The sequence below is a fragment of the Saccopteryx bilineata genome, chromosome 1 (assembly GCF_036850765.1).
Source record: "Saccopteryx bilineata isolate mSacBil1 chromosome 1, mSacBil1_pri_phased_curated, whole genome shotgun sequence".
Lineage (NCBI taxonomy): Eukaryota > Metazoa > Chordata > Mammalia > Chiroptera > Emballonuridae > Saccopteryx > Saccopteryx bilineata.
The window spans coordinates 272,064,231-272,084,897 of NC_089490.1; the positions used below are offsets into that span (position 1 = coordinate 272,064,231).

At 41.8% G+C, this 20,667-nt stretch overlaps 1 protein-coding gene across 1 annotated transcript; it reads right to left on the reverse strand.

Annotated features, from left to right (window-relative positions):
* Window positions 1-1,942: 1,942 nt before the first annotated feature.
* LOC136319510 (vesicle transport protein SFT2C-like) lies at window positions 1,943-2,536 on the reverse strand. Its single transcript, XM_066252745.1, has one exon. It carries the CDS (start codon window positions 2,516-2,518, stop codon window positions 1,943-1,945), a length of 576 nt encoding a protein of 191 aa, XP_066108842.1. The 5' UTR covers window positions 2,519-2,536.
* Between the last annotated feature and the right edge of the window lie 18,131 nt (window positions 2,537-20,667).

Genomic DNA, 20,667 nt, shown 5'->3' on the forward strand with positions numbered 1-20,667 from the left:
CCTTTTTTTCCAAATTAATGGTTCATATACTTTGGGGTTTCCTAGACATGTAAGATATTAAAACCATTTTGAAGTTCAAGATAGATATGTTATTATTTTCTTGCTCTCTGCAGATAGTAAGTGGGTATAAAAGATGGAATAAAAACATAACATCAAACTAAAGGATGTTTTCTTAAAATAAATGCAGTTTTCTTTATGGGGACCATGTTTGATCTTCCTTGTCTCCTCCATGTGACACTGGGTCTGGGCTTGACACTGGTTCTAGGAGGAGCACTGGAGGACCCCCAATAATCGCCAGTGAATCTACCCCAGTGTGCAAGCAGGCAATGGAAGAGTCAGGAACAGGTTGCTCTTTCAGAGGGGGTAGTCTTCTCCCCAGAATCTCTCTGCAGTTTTACATGCAGGATACTAGGGTTGTAAGTCAACTGTATCAGTCCTGAGTATACTTGGAGCGAGCAGCCTGCCATGCCCGGTGCTCTGGGGAGCTGCCTATCAGTTGGCCTGCCGGCTAGTGGGCGAGAGTTGCCATCAGTCTCCCCTTTCCAGGGCGCCTGGTTCTCACTGAGCGGGGAGCCCATTGGATGCACCCTCCACACGACCGTAGGGAGGAAGAATTGGGATGGGTATGACAAGTGTTTTTTTTTTTAAGTTAAATTTTGAGAAATTCCTCTTGAGAAATAGATGATGGCTGTTGTTGATAACTATTAAAGATGGGCGACAGACATACTACACAAAACACTGTATGTGATTGTGAAAATTATCATGATAAAAGGGTAAAAATGAATAAAATTTTAAAAGGTTAAGAAAAAAGGAGGCATCCTCACCCTGTCCCCAGGCTTCAGAGAAAGTTCCTTAATGTTCTCTACAGTCCTAACAAGTTGCCCTGGAGTTATTTTGGCTGGGGAGGCCATTCATGGCAGAGTATACATTATGCACTGTCTTTATCCTTGCTCTGTCTCCCCGGCTTACCATTTAATTTTGCCTATGTCTTTTCAGTTTACAATTTTGGATCTGTTTATTTCTTCTTATAAACCTGTCAGTTTTTACTTGAAGTACTTTTAATCTTTGTTGTTATGTGCAGATACATTCAGAATTACCGTGTGTTCTTGATGAAATGACATTTTTATCATTATGTAATGTCTCTTTTTATCCTTGATAATATTCCTTGTTTCAAATCTCAATATTAAAAAAGCCAGATGAGAGTTCTTTTGTTTAGCATTTTAATATAATTTTTAAAAACTATTTTTATTTTAAACATATATTTTTATTATTAGAGTAAATTTCTTAAGACATCATGTAGTTGAGTCTTTTAAATTGAATGCAATTTAATAATCTCTGCCTTTTAGACCATTTACATTTAACATAATTATAAAAAAATTGCATGCACATTGGCCATTTTATTACTATTTTTGTTGTTTTTCTTCCTTGTCTTTTGTTTTTCTATTTCCCCTCTTCTGCTTTTTTTCTATATTATTTGACTATTAATAGGTAGATACAGATATAGAAATATGGACATATATCTTAGTATTTGTGTATGTGTGTGTGTGTGTGTATCACTTAACACAGAATCTTTCTGAAAAAGGTTCTTGAGTAAATGAATGAACTTAAAGCATTTAATAAAACTTCTATAATATTAACTAGTTACTTTATCCTACCAATAGTGTAACTTTTTTTCAATTTTTCTCTTTCCTTAATAGGAACATCCTGTTTCTCTTTACTAAAATTGATTATTGAGTTTTTATTCCCTCTTTAGCATCACTGTGACCATCCTACTAAACAGCTCTCAACCCCTGGGGTATTGGATGTCTCTGTCTCCTAGCCTAGGCTTCTGCCATCCACCTCTTCCAAACTCAGCACCCTCAGTCAAGTCTCAATAAAAATTTGGTGAATGAATGACAATGGAAGTGAGTTTTTTCCAATCAGGATGAACTTTTGTTATGTTTTATTTTGTTTTCCTTTTTGAGTCGTGAGAAGAAAAAGAATAAAAGACAATATCTATAGCCAAAACAGAGTGGACTTTTGTATTGGTAATATAGAAATAAAGAAATAGGTAAAGCAGCGCAGCCCACGACGGGGCCTCCTCGCCGCGCAGCAGAGGCCTGCACGCCGTACCGCCCCGCAGGATCTTGCCTACCAGTGCCAGCGCCGAGCCCAGCGACCAAAGCAGCGTGAATTTGCGGGCGCGTAGCAGCAGCACGTGCGCGTAGAGCGCAGCCAGGCCGAAGCAGAGCGTGGCCAACAGCAGACAGAGGCCGCTAGCTGCCAGCTGCTGCATGCGGGTCACCCTCAGCGGCCACGCCGGCTCCGGCTCCGCCTCCAGCTTCGCGGAGCTCCTCGACCAAGTCCAGCGCATGTACGTGCGGCCGAGCCACGCCCCTGCCGGTCCCTTTGCTGCCTCGGGCTCCTCCGCCTCTTCCTCAACGATCAGCAGTGCAGCGATCAGCGGCTCCGCGTCCAGCAGCCAGCCTGCTTTTCCTTTCGCCAGGTACTCCTGCAACTGGCGGTGGATGTCCGCCATTGTGGGCCGAGCGCTGCCACCCCGTGCAGATTTCTTCAATGCAGACGAAAGTGGCCCTCCTCTTCCACACCACAAGTAACAGCTCCACCAAGAACACAATAAAACCAAACTTAAACTGTGACAACAAAGGAAAAAAAGGGGGGAGAGGATGGAGATGAACAGTAGCAAAGGACGATGAAGTGCAGAAATACTCATAAGATAGGGTACTACAATGAATATGGTAGGTACCCTTTTCATTACTTAATGGTAACCACCCTTGAAAAAACCACCACAAAAACACTTGACTTAAAAAAGGTAGCAACAGAAGAAAGAAGTATGGAACACAAACAAACAAAAACAAATGATAGAAAAACAAAAGAGAAGAATCAAACAAGATACAAAACTAACAGAAAGCAATTTATAAAATGGCAGTAGGGAACCCACAAGTGTCAATAATTACACTAAATGTAAATGGATTAAACTTACCAATAAAAAGACACAGAGTAGCAGAATGGATTAAAAAAGAAAATCCAACTATATGCTGCCTACAAGAAACACATCTAAGCAACAAGGATAAAAACAAATTCAAAGTGAAAGGCTGGAAAACAATACTCCAAGCAAACAACACCCCAAAAAAAAGCAGGTGTAGCAATACTCATATCTAATAATGCTGACTACAAGACAGAAAAAGTACTCAGAGACAAAAATGGTCATTTCATAATAATTAAGGGGAAGTTGAATCAAGAAGACATAACAATCCTTAATATATACGCACCAAACCAAGGAGCACCAAAATATATAAGACAGCTACTTATTGACCTTAAAACAAAAATTAACAAAAATACAATCATACTTGGAGACCTCAATACACCGCTGATGGCTCTAGATCGGTCATCCAAACAGAGAATCAATAAAGATATAGTGGCCTTAAACGAAATACTAGAACACCTGGATATGATAGACATCTATAGGACACTTCATCCCAAAGCAACAGAGTATACATTTTTCTCTAGTGTACATGGAACATTCTCAAGAATTGACCATATGTTGGGCCACAAAGACAATATCAGCAAATTTAGAAAAATTGAAATTGTACCAAGCATATTTTCTGATCATAAAGCCTTGAAACTAGAATTCAACTGCAAAAAAGAGGGGGAAAAACCCACAAAAATGTGGAAACTAAACAATATACTTCTAAAAAATGAATGGGTCGAAGAAGAAATAAGCGCAGAGATCAAAAGATATATACAGACAAATGAAAATGAAAATACGACATATCAGAATCTATGGGATGCAGCAAAAGCAGTAATAAGAGGAAAGTTTATATCACTTCAGGCCTATATGAACAAACAAGAGAGAGCCGAAGTAAACCACTTAACTTCACACCTTAAAGAACTAAAAAAAGAACAAAGACAACCCAAAACCAGCCGAAGAAAGGAGATAATAAAAATCAGAGCAGAAATAAATGAAATAGAGAACAGAAAAACTATAGAAAAAATCTATAAAACAAGGAGCTGGTTCTTTGAAAAGATCAACAAAATTGACAAACCCTTGGCAAGACTCACCAAGGAAAAAAGGCACAGGACTCAAATAAATAAAATCCAAAATGAAAGAGGAGAGATCACCACAGACATCATAGATATACAAAGAATTATTGTAGAATACTATGAAAAATTATATGCCACCAAATACAACAATCTAGAAGAAATGGATAAATTCCTAGAACAATACAACCTTCCTAGACTGAGTCATGAAGAAGCAGAAAGCCTAAACAGACCAATCAGCAGGGAGGAAATAGAAAAAACTATTAAAAACCTCCCCAAAAATAAAAGTCCAGGCCCAGACGGTTATACTAGTGAATTCTATCAAACATTCAAAGAAGACTTGGTTCCTATTCTACTCAAAGTCTTCCAAAAAATTGAAGAAGAAGCAATACTTCCAAACACATTTTATGAGGCCAACATAACCCTCATACCAAAGCCTGGCAAGGGTGGCACAAAGAAAGAAAACTACAGACCAATATCTCTAATGAATACAGATGCTAAAATACTAAACAAAATACTGGAAAACCGAATACAACAACATATTAAAAAAATAATACATCATGATCAAGTGGGATTCATCCCAGAATCTCAAGGATGGTTCAACATACGCAAAACGGTTAACGTAATACACCATATCAACAAAACAAAAAACAAAACCCACATGATCTTATCAATAGATGCAGAAAAGGCTTTTGATAAAATACAACACAATTTTATGTTTAAGACTCTCAACAAAATGGGTATAGAAGGAAAATATCTCAACATGATAAAGGCCATATATGATAAACCATCAGCCAACATCATATTAAACGGCATACAACTGAGGACTTTCTACCTTAAATCAGGAACAAGACAGGGTTGTCCACTCTCTCCACTCTTATTTAACGTGGTGCTAGAAGTGCTGGCCAGAGCAATCAGACAAGACAAAGAAATAAAAGGCATCCATATCGGAAAAGAAGAAGTAAAGGTATCACTTTTTGCTGATGATATGATCCTATACATCAAAAACCCGAAGGACTCCACAAAAAGATTATTAGAAACAATAAACCAATACAGTAAGGTCACAGGATACAAAATTAACATACAAAAGTCCATAGCCTTTCTATATGCCAACAATGAAATATTAGAAAACGAACTCAAAAAAATAATCCCCTTCACGATTGCAACAAAAAAAATAAAATACCTAGGAATAAACATAACAAAGAATGTAAAGGACCTATATAACGAAAACTATAAGGCATTATTAAGAGAAATAGAAAAAGACACAATGAGATGGAAAAATATTCCTTGTTCTTGGATAGGAAGAATAAATATAATTAAAATGGCCATATTACCCAAAGCAATATACAAATTTAATGCAATTCCCATCAAAATTCCTATGAGATTTTTTAAAGAAATGGAACAAAAAATCATCAGATTTATATGGAACTATAAAAAACCCCAAATAGCCAAAACAATCCTAAGGAAAAAGAATGAAGCTGGGGGCATTACAATACCTGACTTTAAACTATATTATAGGGCCACGATAATCAAAACAGCATGGTATTGGCAGAAAAATAGACACTCAGACCAATGGAACAGAATAGAAAGCCCAGAAATAAAACCACATATATATGGTCAAATAATCTTTGATAAAGGGGCCAACAACACACAATGGAGAAAAGAAAGCCTCTTCAACAAATGGTGTTGGGAAAACTGGAAAGCCACATGCAAAAGAATGAAACTCGACTACAGCCTGTCCCCATGTGCTAAAATTAATTCAAAATGGATCAAAGACCTAAATATAAGACCTGAAACAATAAAGTACATAGAAGAAGAAATAGGTACTAAAATCATGGACCTGGGTTTTAAAGAACATTTTATGAACTTGACTCCAATGGCAAGAGAAGTGAAGGCAAAGATAAATGAATGGGACTACATCAGAATAAAAAGTTTTTGCTCAGCAAGAGAAACTGATATCAAAATAAACAGACAGCCAACTAAATGGGAAATGATATTTTCAAACAACAGCTCAGATAAGGGCCTAATATCCAAAATTTACAAAGATCTTATAAAACTCAACAACAAACAAACAAACGATCCAATAAAAAAATGGGAAGAGGACATGAACAGACACTTCTCCCAGGAAGAGATACAAATGGCCAACAGATATATGAAAAGATGCTCAGCTTCATTAGTTATTAGAGAAATGCAAATCAAAACTACAATGAGATACCACCTCACTCCTGTTAGATTAGCTATTATCAACAAGACGGGTAATAGCAAATGTTGGAGAGGCTGCGGAGAAAAGGGAACTCTCATCCACTGTTGGTGGGAATGTAAAGTAGTACAACCATTATGGAGGAAAGTATGGTGGTTCCTCAAAAAACTGCAAATAGAACTACCTTATGACCCAGCAATCCCTCTACTGGGTATATACCCCAAAACCTCAGAAACATTGATACATAAAGACACATGTAGCCCCATGTTCATTGCAGCACTGTTCACAGTGGCCAAGACATGGAAACAACCAAAAAGCCCTTCAATAGAAGACTGGATAAAGAAGATGTGGCACATATACACTATGGAATACTACTCAGCCATAAGAAATGATGACATCAGATCATTTACAGCAAAATGGTGGGATCTTGATAACATTATACGGAGTGAAATAAGTAAATCAGAAAAAAACAAGAACTACATGATTCCATACATTGGTGGAATATAAAAACGAGACTAAGAGACATGGACAAGAGTGTGGTGGTTACCAGGGGTGGGGGGAGGGAGGACATGGGAGGGAGGGAGGGAGAGAGTTAGGGGGAGGGGGAGGGGCACAGAGAACTAAATAGAGGGTGGCGGAGGACAATCTGACTTTGGGCGAGGGGTATGCAACATAATTTAATGACAAAATAACCTAGACATGTTTTCTTTGAATATATGTACCCTGATTTATTAATGTCATCCCATTACCATTAATAAAAATTGATTAAAAAAAAAAAAGAAATAAAGAAATAACATTGTATCTGTCAAAGAGTAGAAAGTATACAGCAGTGTTTGAAGTTACCAAAAAAATATCAGGGACCTTTCAACTGTTTTAAAAAATTTAGTAAGACAGCCCTGGCTGATTGGCTCAGTGGTAGAGCATCGGCCTGGCGTGCAGGAGTCCTGGGTTCAATTCCCAGCCAGGGCACATAGGAGAAGCACCCATCCCCTTCTCCACCCCTCCCACTCTCCTTCCTCTCTGTCTCTCTCTTCCCCTCCCGCAGCCAAGGCTCCATTGGAACAGAGTTGGCCCGGGTGCTGAGGATGGCTCTATGGCCTCTGCCTCAGGCGCTAGAATGGCTCTGGTTGCAACAGTGGGTGGATCCCGGTCGGGCACATGCGCTAGTCTGTCTGACTGCCTCCCCGTTTCCAACTTCAGAAAAATACAAAAAAAAAATTTAGTTATTTTTTTTTAAGTGCCATAGGTTTGATGTTGTAGAAATGAAAAGCCAATGCCATGCTTCAGAAAATAATTTTCAACTGCATTCAGACTCCAGGTGAGATAATACATCTTTCACTTGTAATACATGTCATTCCTATGGTTCCAAGTACTTTGTCCATGCTGTTGAATAAGAGGAGCACCAGCACTTTCCTTCCTCTCTGTGTCACAAATTCTGTAGCAACAGTAAGTTCTTTGTATTCTGATTCACAGAAGAGAAAGTGGCTGATGATGTTGACCATGTGCGTACCCACTAAGAATAATGAAGTCTACATCACTGTAGGGGAGAATGGGGGAGAATGCCAGCATCTCAGTCTCTCATGTCAGCGGACAATTAGAACTGGCATTATCATGGTAATCAGTATTAAACAGTCCTTTTTCTAAACCTGTGATCTTTTTTGATCCTGAAAGTCAGGTAAAATTGTGACTTGTCTACAGTGCAAGGGAAGAACAGTCTTTATCTGAACACATTAACAAAGCATGGGGAGGCCCTCAAGGCCCCGGCTCTTTTATTTGCCTTTAAAACTCCAACACTTCCGCTTCCCCTGACACCAGACGGGCTGATGCCCACACAGCTCTAAAAGCCCCCAGGGAAATCCCACTTCCCAGTCACTTCTACTTACCTGACTTGGCTCACCTTTCAGAACCCAGTTCAAGCTCGAACTCTACTAAAAAGTGTACCTCAACCATGGTAATCATTTACAATTTGAAATAAAATGCCAGTGAAAAGACTAACATTTATGTAACATCTGATAGTTGTTGAACACCTGAGTTGCTTCTTCTTGGTGGAGGAGAGCTTCTCTAAATTGACTTTAAAACCTAAGCAGAGCAGTCTAGCTGCATGCCTCGGCATCACGATCTGCTAAAATACTCATCAGAGTATTTTGTGATTGAATAAGGAATCTTACAAATCCACTTAAAATCTTTTGTACTTTTAACTAACATTTTTAAGAGATGTAGAAGTGTTGTTTTTTTTCAGAATTTTTTACTACTATTATACAATACATTTACCATTTAATTTTTAAAAGTTAATTTTTATCCAAATTTGGGGAACCCATTTTGCTGGTTAAGGACTAGATAGTTATGTGCCATGAGGGCTTTACACCATCATCGCTCACACTAGCCTTGTGGTGTAGATGTCATCATCTCATTTAGAAAATTAGGAAACGAAGGCCTACCTGCTCAGGAACACCAGTGTGGATGTGGCAGCACTGGCTAGAAGCATGGCCCCAGGACCCTTTCTCGTGCGCTCTGTGCTGTTCCTGCCCTTGGGAACCTGGGACGCTAAAGGGCAGCTTTTCTACATGGGTAATGAGGACTTCCCTCCTTCCCTGCAGGAAGTGGGCTTGGACAGAGTCCCGTGGTGTTACGTGCGAGGAACCCACAGTGCAATGCCCCCCATGGCATCTTGTTTCCTTAGCTCTGTTAAATCTTTTAATTAAAGCATGTTAACAAAGCCAAAGAAAAATAAATGGCATTGCTTGCAAGGAAATTAAATCAAGGAACCAAGCCCATTTATAATTATTGTATTTCAATTAGGATGTAACGGGGCTCGGTGAATAGAAAGATAAAGGAAACAACGTTGACTTGGGGATTTCATATAGTTGCAAAGTCCGGTTAGAAAGAGCAACATAAATAATGCTTTAAAATAGTCTATGTCTCCAAGCAGTGCCTTTTATGCTAATCACTAGATGAAATAATTCATTGGTAGTGTTCTCACCAAAACCCATCCAAGGATGCTAACGAAGCCCTTTTCTTCCTCTTTAACAGATGCGTGGAATTTCCTTGAAGAAAGATGTTATATCAGTGCACAATAACATTTTAATTTATTATTTTAAAATTAAAATACAATTAAACTTTTGAAAGACCTAGAATTAAATTTAAATTCTCTCTCTACATTTCAATGCTCAGATAACTCATTTTTATTGGAACAGGGGAAAATATAAATCATCAATTTGCATTTAGCCCATATTTACCTCACTGTTTAAAAAAATAGTTGTATACCAATTTAATTTTTCTATCCTGAAAAACAAAAAGAAAAGCACTAAAAGTGCTTACATTAAAAGAAAGTTTTCCCCATTGATTTGAGTGAGAGAGATGAACAGGGGGAGAGAGAGAGAGAGAGAGAAGCATCAACTTGTTGTTCTACTTAATTATTCTATTTAGTTGTGCACTCATTGATTGGTTCTTGTATATGTCCTGACTGGAGATTGAACCTGTGACTACAGTGCTCCAGGGATGACACCCCACCCACTGAACAAGCCGTCCAGGGCTGTGCTTACTTTTTTTTTTAAGCCTAGGTGAACTTGGTTTGCTTACCCCAGCGTTGAGCAAACATCCACCTGTAGGGTCTGGCACCTAGGATGGAGCCTTGCCTTGCTTCCTGTCCTTTAGGAGGGTTGCTGGTTGGGACTGGGGACACACTCCTGGCTAAGCAGCTTGGCTCTACCATCCCCTGTGGACTTCTCTTGGAGAGCTGCAGTGCCTGTGATATTGTCGTGATTGTGAGACACCATCTCATGATTTCCGGAGATTAAGTAGCAGCCCCTCTCAGGGAGAGCGGACCCAAGACAAGCTCGGTGAGCCAGAGACTTGACAGCGGTCATCCCTCTCCACCAGGACCTCAGGTCATGTCTGTCTCTTCTACACTAATAGACAGGAGGCCAATTTGCCTTACGTATGGTCACATCCACAACAGGGGGCAAACTATTCTGAAAACTGTTCCCAGCTCATGAGGAGATGAGTAGAGACAAGGAGAATAAGCATGTGGAAAGTTTTCTTAGCTGGACAGAGTGATTTTACGTGGGTTGAATCTAATACCAAGATAACGATGAGCATAGGATTTTATGGTTTGAAATTTCCTTTTACCAGGAGTTAATTTTTGTTCTGTTTCATAAAACTGTTTGTACATTGTTAGAAATTAAACACCCCGCCTCTCCAACTCCTTGACCCCTCTTCACGATCACAGAAGCACAAGTGTGCGCACTTTACTCGGATGTCATTAGATCCAGAAGTCACACCACAGCAAACAGAAGGAGGGTGCTGGGCAGAGTAGGCGGTTCCTCGATGTCTCAGACGTTTTGGAGGGGTGAGAGCCCCCAGTGTGGAAGGGTGAGAGCCCCCAGACGTGTTGTAAGGGTTCATAGAAACCAAACAAGATTGTGCTCTGGCATTGAAGCCTTCCATCCTGAGACTAGCCATCTTTCTCAGGCCTGACTGTCCGCACCGAACTCTCTGTGTCTCTGCCGAGGAGCTGGTACTTTGATGAGGGACCTCAGCACGAGTGTTACTGGAAGGTGAATATTATGGGCTGGAAGCTAGTTCTCAAAACACATTTCCAGGGTACATAGTGGGCTGGGCTCCTGCGGAGCCTGGGCCTGGTCGAGGCCCCTGCTTACAGTCATGTCCTCTCCCCTGGGTAAGCAGGGAGTCTGTCCTGCTGTTTATAGCCTGTCATCTTGACAGCAAGGAACCTGCCACTGCCTGGCTTTAAATTATGAATACATAAATCATTGAATCCCTACACTTAAAATTAGATGGTAATAAGATTCCTCTGTCACCCAGAGAACTGGACCAAAATAAAGGAAGGGAGGAGAGAAAATGAGAAAGCTGAAGTGAAAGTGAAATCTGTGTCCACACGGGGGCCATCCAGGTGTCCCAGCCCCACACGCCTGCTTCTCCTGTGCAGCAGAGTGGGGACCTGCATCCCTGGCAGCTTCCCCCTCCTGCCTCTGCCCTGACTGCTGGAACTCAGTGAGGGGGGCTGTATGACTGCCCCTCATGGCACTTTAGAAATCTGGGCTTTGGGGCTATGGACTAATACTGGTTGAAAGCTGGTGGCTTTATTCACTAAGGATAATATCCCGGTTCTTACCAACCTTCGTCCCACAATGGGGAGAGATCCCTGATGCTGCAGAGACACCAGCCCAGGAGCATGTGAATGGCGAGCTGAATTCTATCTCTGCTCCCAAAGAGAGCAGCTGTTTCCTCCTCATTCTCCTTGCCTCTTGTCACTAGCTGGCTGGCAGGGCTCGAAGATATTTTCTAATGCCATTCATTGTATATCTTACTGTTTTTGGACTGTAAAATAGGTATTTTCACATAAGATATAAAGACTTTAGCTTTTACAGCAAGTTTAGTCTGTCTGTAAAATGTATTCAGCTTGCTGTATTTAATCTCTGTACAAAAATGTATCTGTGTGTGAGTGTGCATGTGTGTGCATGTGTGATTGTGTGGGATATGTATGGAATATGTTCTGGATGCACATGTGAGTGCATGTGTGGGGTATATGTGTAGTATTTTCTGAGTGCATGGGTGTTGTGTGTATGTGTGTGCAAGGTATTGCATAAGTGTTTGTGTGGGGTGTGTGTGATTATGTTCTGAGTGTATGCTGTGTATGTGTGTGGGGGGTGCTCTCACTGCCATAGTTTTTAAAGGCTCTCCCCCTTGTCCCAGCGGGTGTGTGACATTCAGAGTAGAGCCTCCTCTCACCAGGGAGGTGATTGCAGACAGGTGCAGGTGGAGACAGGTTCAGGTGAAGAAAAGTGCACACTCGGGCTGGCCGTGCTGGGCGGGAGGATGGAGAAGCAGGTGCTTGTGTGAAACCTGGGCCCCAACCCTGCCTCCCTCGCTCTGTAGCAGCCTCACACTCGCTCCCCAATTGCTTTAGCCCGCAGCAGTTGACATTTACCCCAGCCAGATAATCGAGGAGTAACATTTGCGCTACAGTTTAACACGACCTCTGCCTCTGCAGCTCTTTTTAGATTAGCTTCTAAAAAAAAGAAAGAGAAAGAGAGAGAGAGAGAGAAATGGGGGCTGACACTGCAGTGAAGCAGGAGGTGGGGACCGGGAGCCGGAGCTTATTATTGCAGGGCCCTGGGAGTCGCCAGCCGCTGCTCTGCCCTTTCGCAGTGTGAGCCACTATTACGGAGATGGTATTAAAGCCGGATGACGAGGCGCCAGGCTGGCAGGTCGGCGGGCAGCAAAGGTTAATGGATTGACTATTACCTGTGTGTGAGGCAAGTGCTGGCGAACTGGGGCACCCTGTTCTTTCTTTACTGGAAACTAAATGAGGGGGTCATTGCATCCACCCCGGAGGGCCAGTCAAAAGGTGCAAAGAAATAGTATCCACAGTTAAGCCCCATGTTATGGAGCCTGAGAAGGTCTGAGTTAGGAGAAGAAGCCAGGTTTCATTCCTTCACAGACCACTACTTCCTACCAGCTCCTTCCATGGGACAGAGCAACCAGTGCTCAGTGATTTCTTGGCATAATTTGCGGTAGAGAGAGACTGGGGTGTAAAAATTAAAACATGAATGCGTAGACTGAAAAAATTTTTTTTGAATGACAAGCAAGAAGAAGTGGATTTTAGAAAAAGAAGTCAGACATATCTCTCAGAGTGCCAGAAGCCAACCCTTACTTTATTCCACAAGAACTGTTTCCCTTAAAAATCCCCTTAGTTGAGCAGCCGAGAACCTTATTCATCCACAGCAAGATCAGAACACGCTGCCCAGTGTGCCTGATCCAACAATCGGATGGCACATCCTGGAGAAAGGCAGCTTTGGAAAATCCAGGACCGGCGCTGACATGACTAGCAGGGAACTATTTATACCCGGATGGGCAGGTGATTTCCAGGAAACAGCCACGTTGGGAAAACCTACCTATGTTCTCCTGTGGTTATAGGGTCAGTGTGCCAAAACCAAGGGGGATAATGACAACATTCTTCACTCATTTTTACGGAATGAGAATACAGGCAAAGAGTATGTGCCATACTATATAAATTTTTTTTTGGCCATTTCAAGCAAAATACTTATTTTCTTTTTGATGACATTGACTTGTAGTGACAACCCTGGAATTTCTTGCTTCTCATGAGTTTAAATTTGTTGACCTGAAATTTCCTGGGTAGTCAAATGATCACAGATCAGATTGGCTGACCATTTTCTCCAGAATAAAGCTATATTGTCTTTGGCCAACTAAGTACTTGTGAAAGTGCAAACGTCACTCAAGTCAACACATCTGTGTGGTTATGGCTGTGTTGACATCAGCCAGAGGAAGATTATTTCACAACACCAAGTGCTCTAAAGGATGTGATGCCCTCCTCGATAATTTTTACTTTTGTTTATTTCATCTGCATAATCTTCCTCTCCATTTCCACACAGAAATGGCATATGAGTGCATTAAGGTAAGGAAATAATAAATACCAACACTCCCTGGGGACTCACTTTGTGCTGCACATTGCTTTACATGCTTGACATATATTAATTCACTTGAAATGCATATCAATAGTGCTAATGAATTAAAACCTAAAGACTTAATCTAATCACACAATAAAAGAGCTTCCTTTATAACTAGGCTGATCTAGGAGAAGGAGAAAAGGAAGAAGAGAAAAACACAGGAGGGAGAAAGACTGGAGTTGAAAACTTCTTAAGAGTTAAATGGATTTTCAGCCGGCCCTCCTTTAAGATATGTCAATTCATTGCAAAGTCACACTTTGGTGAGGCTTGAAAATGGTATCATAGCTGAAGCGCTACAAATTGCAAAGAATATCAGGCTCCTAAGCCTTTCTGATGTTGCGAACTCTTTGGCTATGGTTGCTGTGTGACCTACACAGGTCAGAATGGCCCATGGCTCTGCCAACGTGGTTATGTGCAACTAAAGGGGATCCCACCAGTGTTGCCTCCTCTCCCAAAGCACAAAGGAAATTACTGAGGAGGGATCTGCACTCAGCAGCTTTCTGAACCTGCCCAATATCTTTGAAAGGATGACCTACTGACACCGGGGAGGTTTTACTCGTTATTTAATTAAGAGAGAAAGGATTTCGGCAGGGACCCGGCTTTGAGCTTCCTTTGTAATTTTCGCTGACCAATCTAATGACGTGGGTAATTGCAAGCGTATCACAAAAAAGCACAGACAATGAGTCACAAAATAAATCAAGATCCAACAAAGTGAGCTTCTGTTCTGAAAAAAAAGAAATACGTCAGGTGGGAATGAAAAGCAGCAACGGTGCAGTTTTAATGTTGAAAATGTAGTAAGAGGTGTTGCACATGGTCAATGGACACCTGCCTTGTTCGCACGGGCGGACGTTTGCTGGGCACAAGCAGATTGCTGCTGCATCCTGGTGGCCCGGGAAGCTGGTGGGCACCTCTCTCTACGCTGGTTCGACATATATTTGAATCCATATTGTTGTTCAGTGTTGATGACAATAACAAGAATTTTCCTCCCTGCAAAGGTGAATATGAAAATAGTTTGTTTAGTTTTCAGTTGAACAACGCACAAGGCCTGTATCTTTCTGGATACATTTATTTCAAGGTACTTAAAAACTGACTTTTATGAGATTATTTAGGCAGTGATTATTTTTGTTGAGAAATGTGTTCTTTATCCTGCTCATTCATCCTCTGCTAAGATATTTCTGTTTGTCAGAATGCCACTGTTTCTGATAAATGACTGAGGACTGACTGCTACACTTTATTAAAAAGTAATAACAATTTTTGTACACACCCTTCACATTGTAGGGGGGGGACCATGAATCAAAGGACACTGCCTGTCTGGGCCTGATAAATGCGCCGTTTACCAGCTGAGGAGTTATTTAGGACTGGCTATTAATTTAAATCACATTTATCTTCCCGGATGGGGGAGGTGGCTGTGATCGGACGGGAATGACCAATGGTGCGGCTAAGTGCACATTATTCATTACCACCGCCTCTACAGGGCTGTGCAATATGTTTAAAAAAAAAAGAAAAGAAAGAAAAGAAAAAAAAATACTGGTGCCAATTACCGTGGTTAATCTCGTCAGGGCAATAACAAATTTCTTCCCAACACAAGGCGATCTTTATGCTTGCACTTTTTCTCCTCCAAACACAGGCTTACTTATAATTCTCCGTCATTAAACTCAATTTTCTCATTCTTCTCTGGGTGCTCATGGGAAATTTTTACTTCTCTTCGTGTTACCTTTGTTTGGAGAATACAGCATTTGTATGCATTATCTGAAGGAAAGCATGTTCTTTTGAGCCCTTAATGAATATTTGTTGATAACATGGTGAGGTGATGTGTATTGCAAATCAGATTGGCCATATTTTACTATTAAAGGTGTCCTCATTAATAATAGTGCCTCTCGCCTAGCTTTTCAATTCACCGAGTTCTTAATATGCAAAATAACAATTGGGAATAACCGATCATTAGCATTATTTTGGCCAATTAACTTCACTTTGATTGATTTGCCATGGAAGATTAAAATATTTCTAATGCAATGCATCACAGGAATGAATTAAATCCAAACATGAAAAATTCAACTTGCTGTTAGAAGCCCAAGGCACAGTGCATGCCACCACCTGGAATGAATGTCCCCAGAACAGGCACATGCTATTGCGGATGCTGCTCAAGCCCTAGGTCCAGCTGTGTGGCATTAGTGTCCCAGCTGCCCTCCACAGACCACACATCACACCGCCTGCCTGTGCAGCAGTGTGTCACTTTATCACCTTGATATACTTTCCCAAGTGAATAGAATACATTCATGTTAGACAAAATCAAAATTGAGATTCAAGGAATCAAAACATATATGTGCAAAGTACCTTGCAAGTATGTGTGTTTGTGTAATAGAATGCTAATTATCAAGTGCCCACCACATTTAATTTTCTGGCTGTTTCCATCTAAGGAACTATACCTGAGAGGTTTCTAGTGGGAAAGGCGTATTACAGGGACAACCATAACACAAGATTGTAGGAGTTTGACCTCACCACTGAATGTGGCTGGGACAAGCCCCGTGTGTTTGCTTTTCTGATTGTTGGTTTGACACGTGGTCGGTGGCTGGCCAGGGCTGGTTCCTGGGAGGCCTCTCAAACGAAGCACCTTGGAAGCACTTTACCCTAGCCCAGCCCTGCGGTCAGGAAATGAGTCCCACTGCAATCTTCCTCAGTGAACCTCCATAACTGGGGGTCATCAATTAAAATACTTAGAGTATATAGCTTCACAGGCTCTAAAATACTCCTTATTGATGCCTGGGCTCCCTGGACTCACTCAGCAGGTAACAATATCAGGGCTTTTGGTAGCATGCAGAGTGACAAAGAAGATGTGCATGGTATATGTGTTTATATATACTTATTCATGCACGTGTTTTATATAGGTATATACATATATAAATATAGTTAAATAGAACAAATAAATTAAAAATTATAAAGGAATCCACTCTTTTTTTAATAGAGTGTTCAGTCCAGCATTTTTTCAAGGGAAGAGTTTCTGACCCACCCTATCCAGCGGTCCAGGAAGCATGTCTGCCATGAAAGGCTTGCTGCCAACCTTCTCTTGTCATTTTGTGTTATTCAAGTGAAGGTACCACTATCATTGTCATCATCTTCACCATCATCCTCACCATCCTCACCATCATCACCATTCTCACCATCAGCACCATCACCATCACACCACCGTCATCTGCACCACTACCATCCTCATCACCTTGTTAAGTGCCCCAGGTAAAGACAAACTAGAGAACTCTGAGAACTGAAAGAGTCAGGAATCATGCAGTTCAGCCCCTAGGAGTTGATATACATGGCCCAGAAGGAGGCAAGGCTCTGAGGATGCTCCAGATCTGCTCCTTTGCATCATTGTGCCCAAGTGTCAATATGTCCTCTGTGAGTGGCAAGGTCTTTTCAAGGTGCTTTGATAAGAAGGTCAAAATGTTCCAGAATGCCCCATGTAGACAACCCTGTCTAGATCATTCACCTTCTTAGCTCCATTAATATTCATACTTCATCTGCCTGGTACCAGATTCTGTGCTTACAACCCTAAGGGCAGGGGGAGAACGATCATATTTGGCCTGTGTTCCTGTTCCTCTGTATTCCCACTTCCTCCTCAAAGTCTCTGGGGCTTCGGAGATGGGGCTAGAATGATATGAGGCAGTGAATGCAACAGGTGCTTTGGACCTGAGAACCCAGAAAACCAAAACTTGGAAACAAATAGAATATCAGGGCAACAAGAGCACTTACCAGCCTCATGTGTCATAATTTGTTTTACATTTTCTCATATTCTTTGATTAAATGTATGTCTGAGTTTTGTAAAGTTAACAATATAGCAGGTTGGAAATTACTAAAACTATAAAAACTTAAAAATGATGATAACGATTATATTCATGTGATATTTTCTTGGTCTAGGTTCTACCATAAAGCCAGATCACCAGTTCTTTTACCTTTGAAATATTCATTAGAGTGAACCCATTATTAGTTTTCAGAAATTTCTTTCAAATACTTTTTACTTTTGTGAACTCCAAGGCAACTGAGACTGTATTTTTAGTTTCAAAAAAGTATAATTTCTATGGGCTTTTGGTTTGATATTAAAATATTTTCCATTTTCCTTTAATAATTCTTAACTTACCTGTGTGTGTCATAGAAGAAATGAAATACTAACAGACAGCGTTGTGTTTATTAAGTGCTGAATCACGCTAAAATGTGGTTGATCCAGAAGCATGAATATTGCCTGTCTCCTCTCACATAAAGTACCTAGAACAAGCATATTCATTGACACAGGAGTAGAGATTTCCAGGGGCTGGGGAGGAGAGGAGTGGGAAGTTAGTGTTTAATGGGTTCAAAGTTTTTATTTGGGATGATGAAAAAGTTATGGAAATAGTGATGATAGTTACCCGTTTTGAATGATTTTAATGCCACTGAATTTTACACTTAAAAATGGTCAAATTGGTCAGTTGTATGTTATGCGCATTTCATTACAATAAAAATATTAAAACTAACCATATATATGTGGTTTCCAAGCAGACTGTTCAGGCTCCACTTTGCACTCAGAGCTGTGGATATTAAGCAGGTGGGCCCTGTGGGTCAGGGGCCCTGCCCAGTCTCTCCAGTAGGCCAACTCCCTCCTCTGAAGGTGCTCAATTATTTATTAGGAAGCAATCTGGCTGGCACTGCGCTATCAATACTGAAAGGTCACTGCCACAAACGCCCGCGCAAAAAAGTGTTGAAGCAAATACAAACACACCTTTTTAATTTCGGCTGGATTGATTAGATAACAATTGGAAGGTGTCACACGTCAAGAGGCATGAACGAACAGGTCAGCAGGGAAGAAAGCAGAAGAGGCTGTGGTCTCAGGGACACGAGTCAAGCCCGGGGTGCCTTGCTCCTCTGAGCCCTCGCTCTTGTCTTCACAAATGAAGAAATGCCCACACATGGCCCCGTGGCTTTGGGGAGGGCTGTTCACATGGATCACGCTGCTCCAGGTAGAAAGGATACTCTACTTGAAGTGAAGTGCACAAATGCTCCCCAATACTATAAAGGTGAGAATAACCCAGCTGCCCAGTAATCCTGCCTGAGGACCTTCTGTTGGAGGACCTGCTCATCGGCCTCCAGACCCCAGAGCACCACCGTGACTCTTCCAAACCAGGGTGGTGGTGGAGAGATCTCACTGTTTTGGAAAGCACCCCAGGGCAGCTCATAGCAGCATCTTGTCCGGTGAATGGCCACAGCCCGCAATGAGAATAAAGTGTGACTGCCCCTCACGGGGCACAGAGACCCAGCAAGATAGCAAGTGGGAGTCCTCAATCACTGCTCCCCAGCTGCCACTCTCCAACTGCACAGGTGAAGTGCATAGAATCAGCAAGTAAACTACCAATGCTTCAACCAAAAGATCAGGAAAAAAATGAAAGCAAATTCATGAATAAGCAAATATGTAATTATTTAAATATGAAAATATACTCAGCCCTATGTAGAATCAAATACGAACATAGGCAAGGAATGGGATAACATTTTTGCCAATTAAAATTAGCAATGGTGGCCCCGGATGGTTGGTTCAGTGGATAGAGCATCAGCCTGGAGTATGGATGTCCCGGGTTTGAGTTCTGGTCAGGGCACAAAAAAGAAGTGACCACCTGTTTCTCCACCCCTCCCTATCCCCCTTCTCTCTTTAATCCTTTCCCACAGCCAGTGGCTTGATTGATTGGTTTGAGCATCGGCCCTGAGCACTGAGGATAGATTGGTTGATTCAGGCATTGGCTCCATATGGGGATTGCTGGGTGGATCCTGGTTGGGGCACATGAAGGAGTCTGTCTCATTCTCTCTCTCCTCCTCTCACTTAAAAAAAAATAGCAATGGTTAAAAAAATAGATGAATGTCCAGGAGTTTCTATCAGGTCCCTGTCCTCTGGTCAATAGTATAAGTCTCAGAGAGGCTTTGCAAAGTATCCTTGCACAGATGGGGACACCACATGTGGGCCCCATCCCCCTACAGTCCAGTCTGGGGGTACATTAGTTGAACATATCCAGCACCAAACTACTCACCCCCCATCTTTATGAGCAGGGTTTTGCTAAAGGCAGAAGTCGGGTGCGGAGTTCCCTGACACGAATGGAGCCAGAGTAGCACACAGGGGAGTGAAGGACGGGCGCTGGGGGTGCACTCGCTGCACATGGGAGAACCCAACACAGCAGCTTGGGAAGCAGCCCTTCTCTGGCTGGGGGCAATTAACAGTATGCTTTCTTCCCATCTTTCATTCAAGAGAAAGTTTTGGAAAACAAGCCAGGATGCATAGCATTATTACCTTCTCAAGCTCCTGCTTTAACTTACAGAAGAAGAAAGTCATCCTTACCAGGAGATAGGGCAGTGTTTAGAGCAGACCACACCACACCTCCTGACAGACCACTTGTGCCACCTTGCCACCACTGGGGGTCTTGTGTCCCTGGTCTGAGCTTGTGTCCCCTTCCTTCCTTTTGCCTGGGTGCCTCACAATGGAGCCCAAGAATGTGAGCATTGGAGGTTCATTAATACTAGAAAGAGCACAGGGACACTTTCGGAAAACCCAGATAACTGAGCTCAGGCAACTAAATTTAGAGAAGATGCCATGCCTGAATTTGAACAGGAGTTTAAAAATAGGCCTCACAGTTTATGGCTTGAACTCAACCCCCGAATGCAAGTGGTTATGTATTGGGAGAAGTCACCTCTCACCTGTGCTCTTTTCAGAAGGAAAGAAGGACTGTCAGCTCTGGATAGCAGGTTAGATGGTAAGCCCTGGTGTCCATCAGAGGCCATGTGTCTGGTGTTGATTCCTGACAGGTCTCTTTACCAGGCTGATGAGAAGAGCACAGCCGTGCTGGCTACCATGGAAACAGACCGGCATTGCATCGCCTGCTGGTCTCAGCACAGCGCCCTCCCTCTCTCCCTCCGCACTCAGTCAGTCCTCAT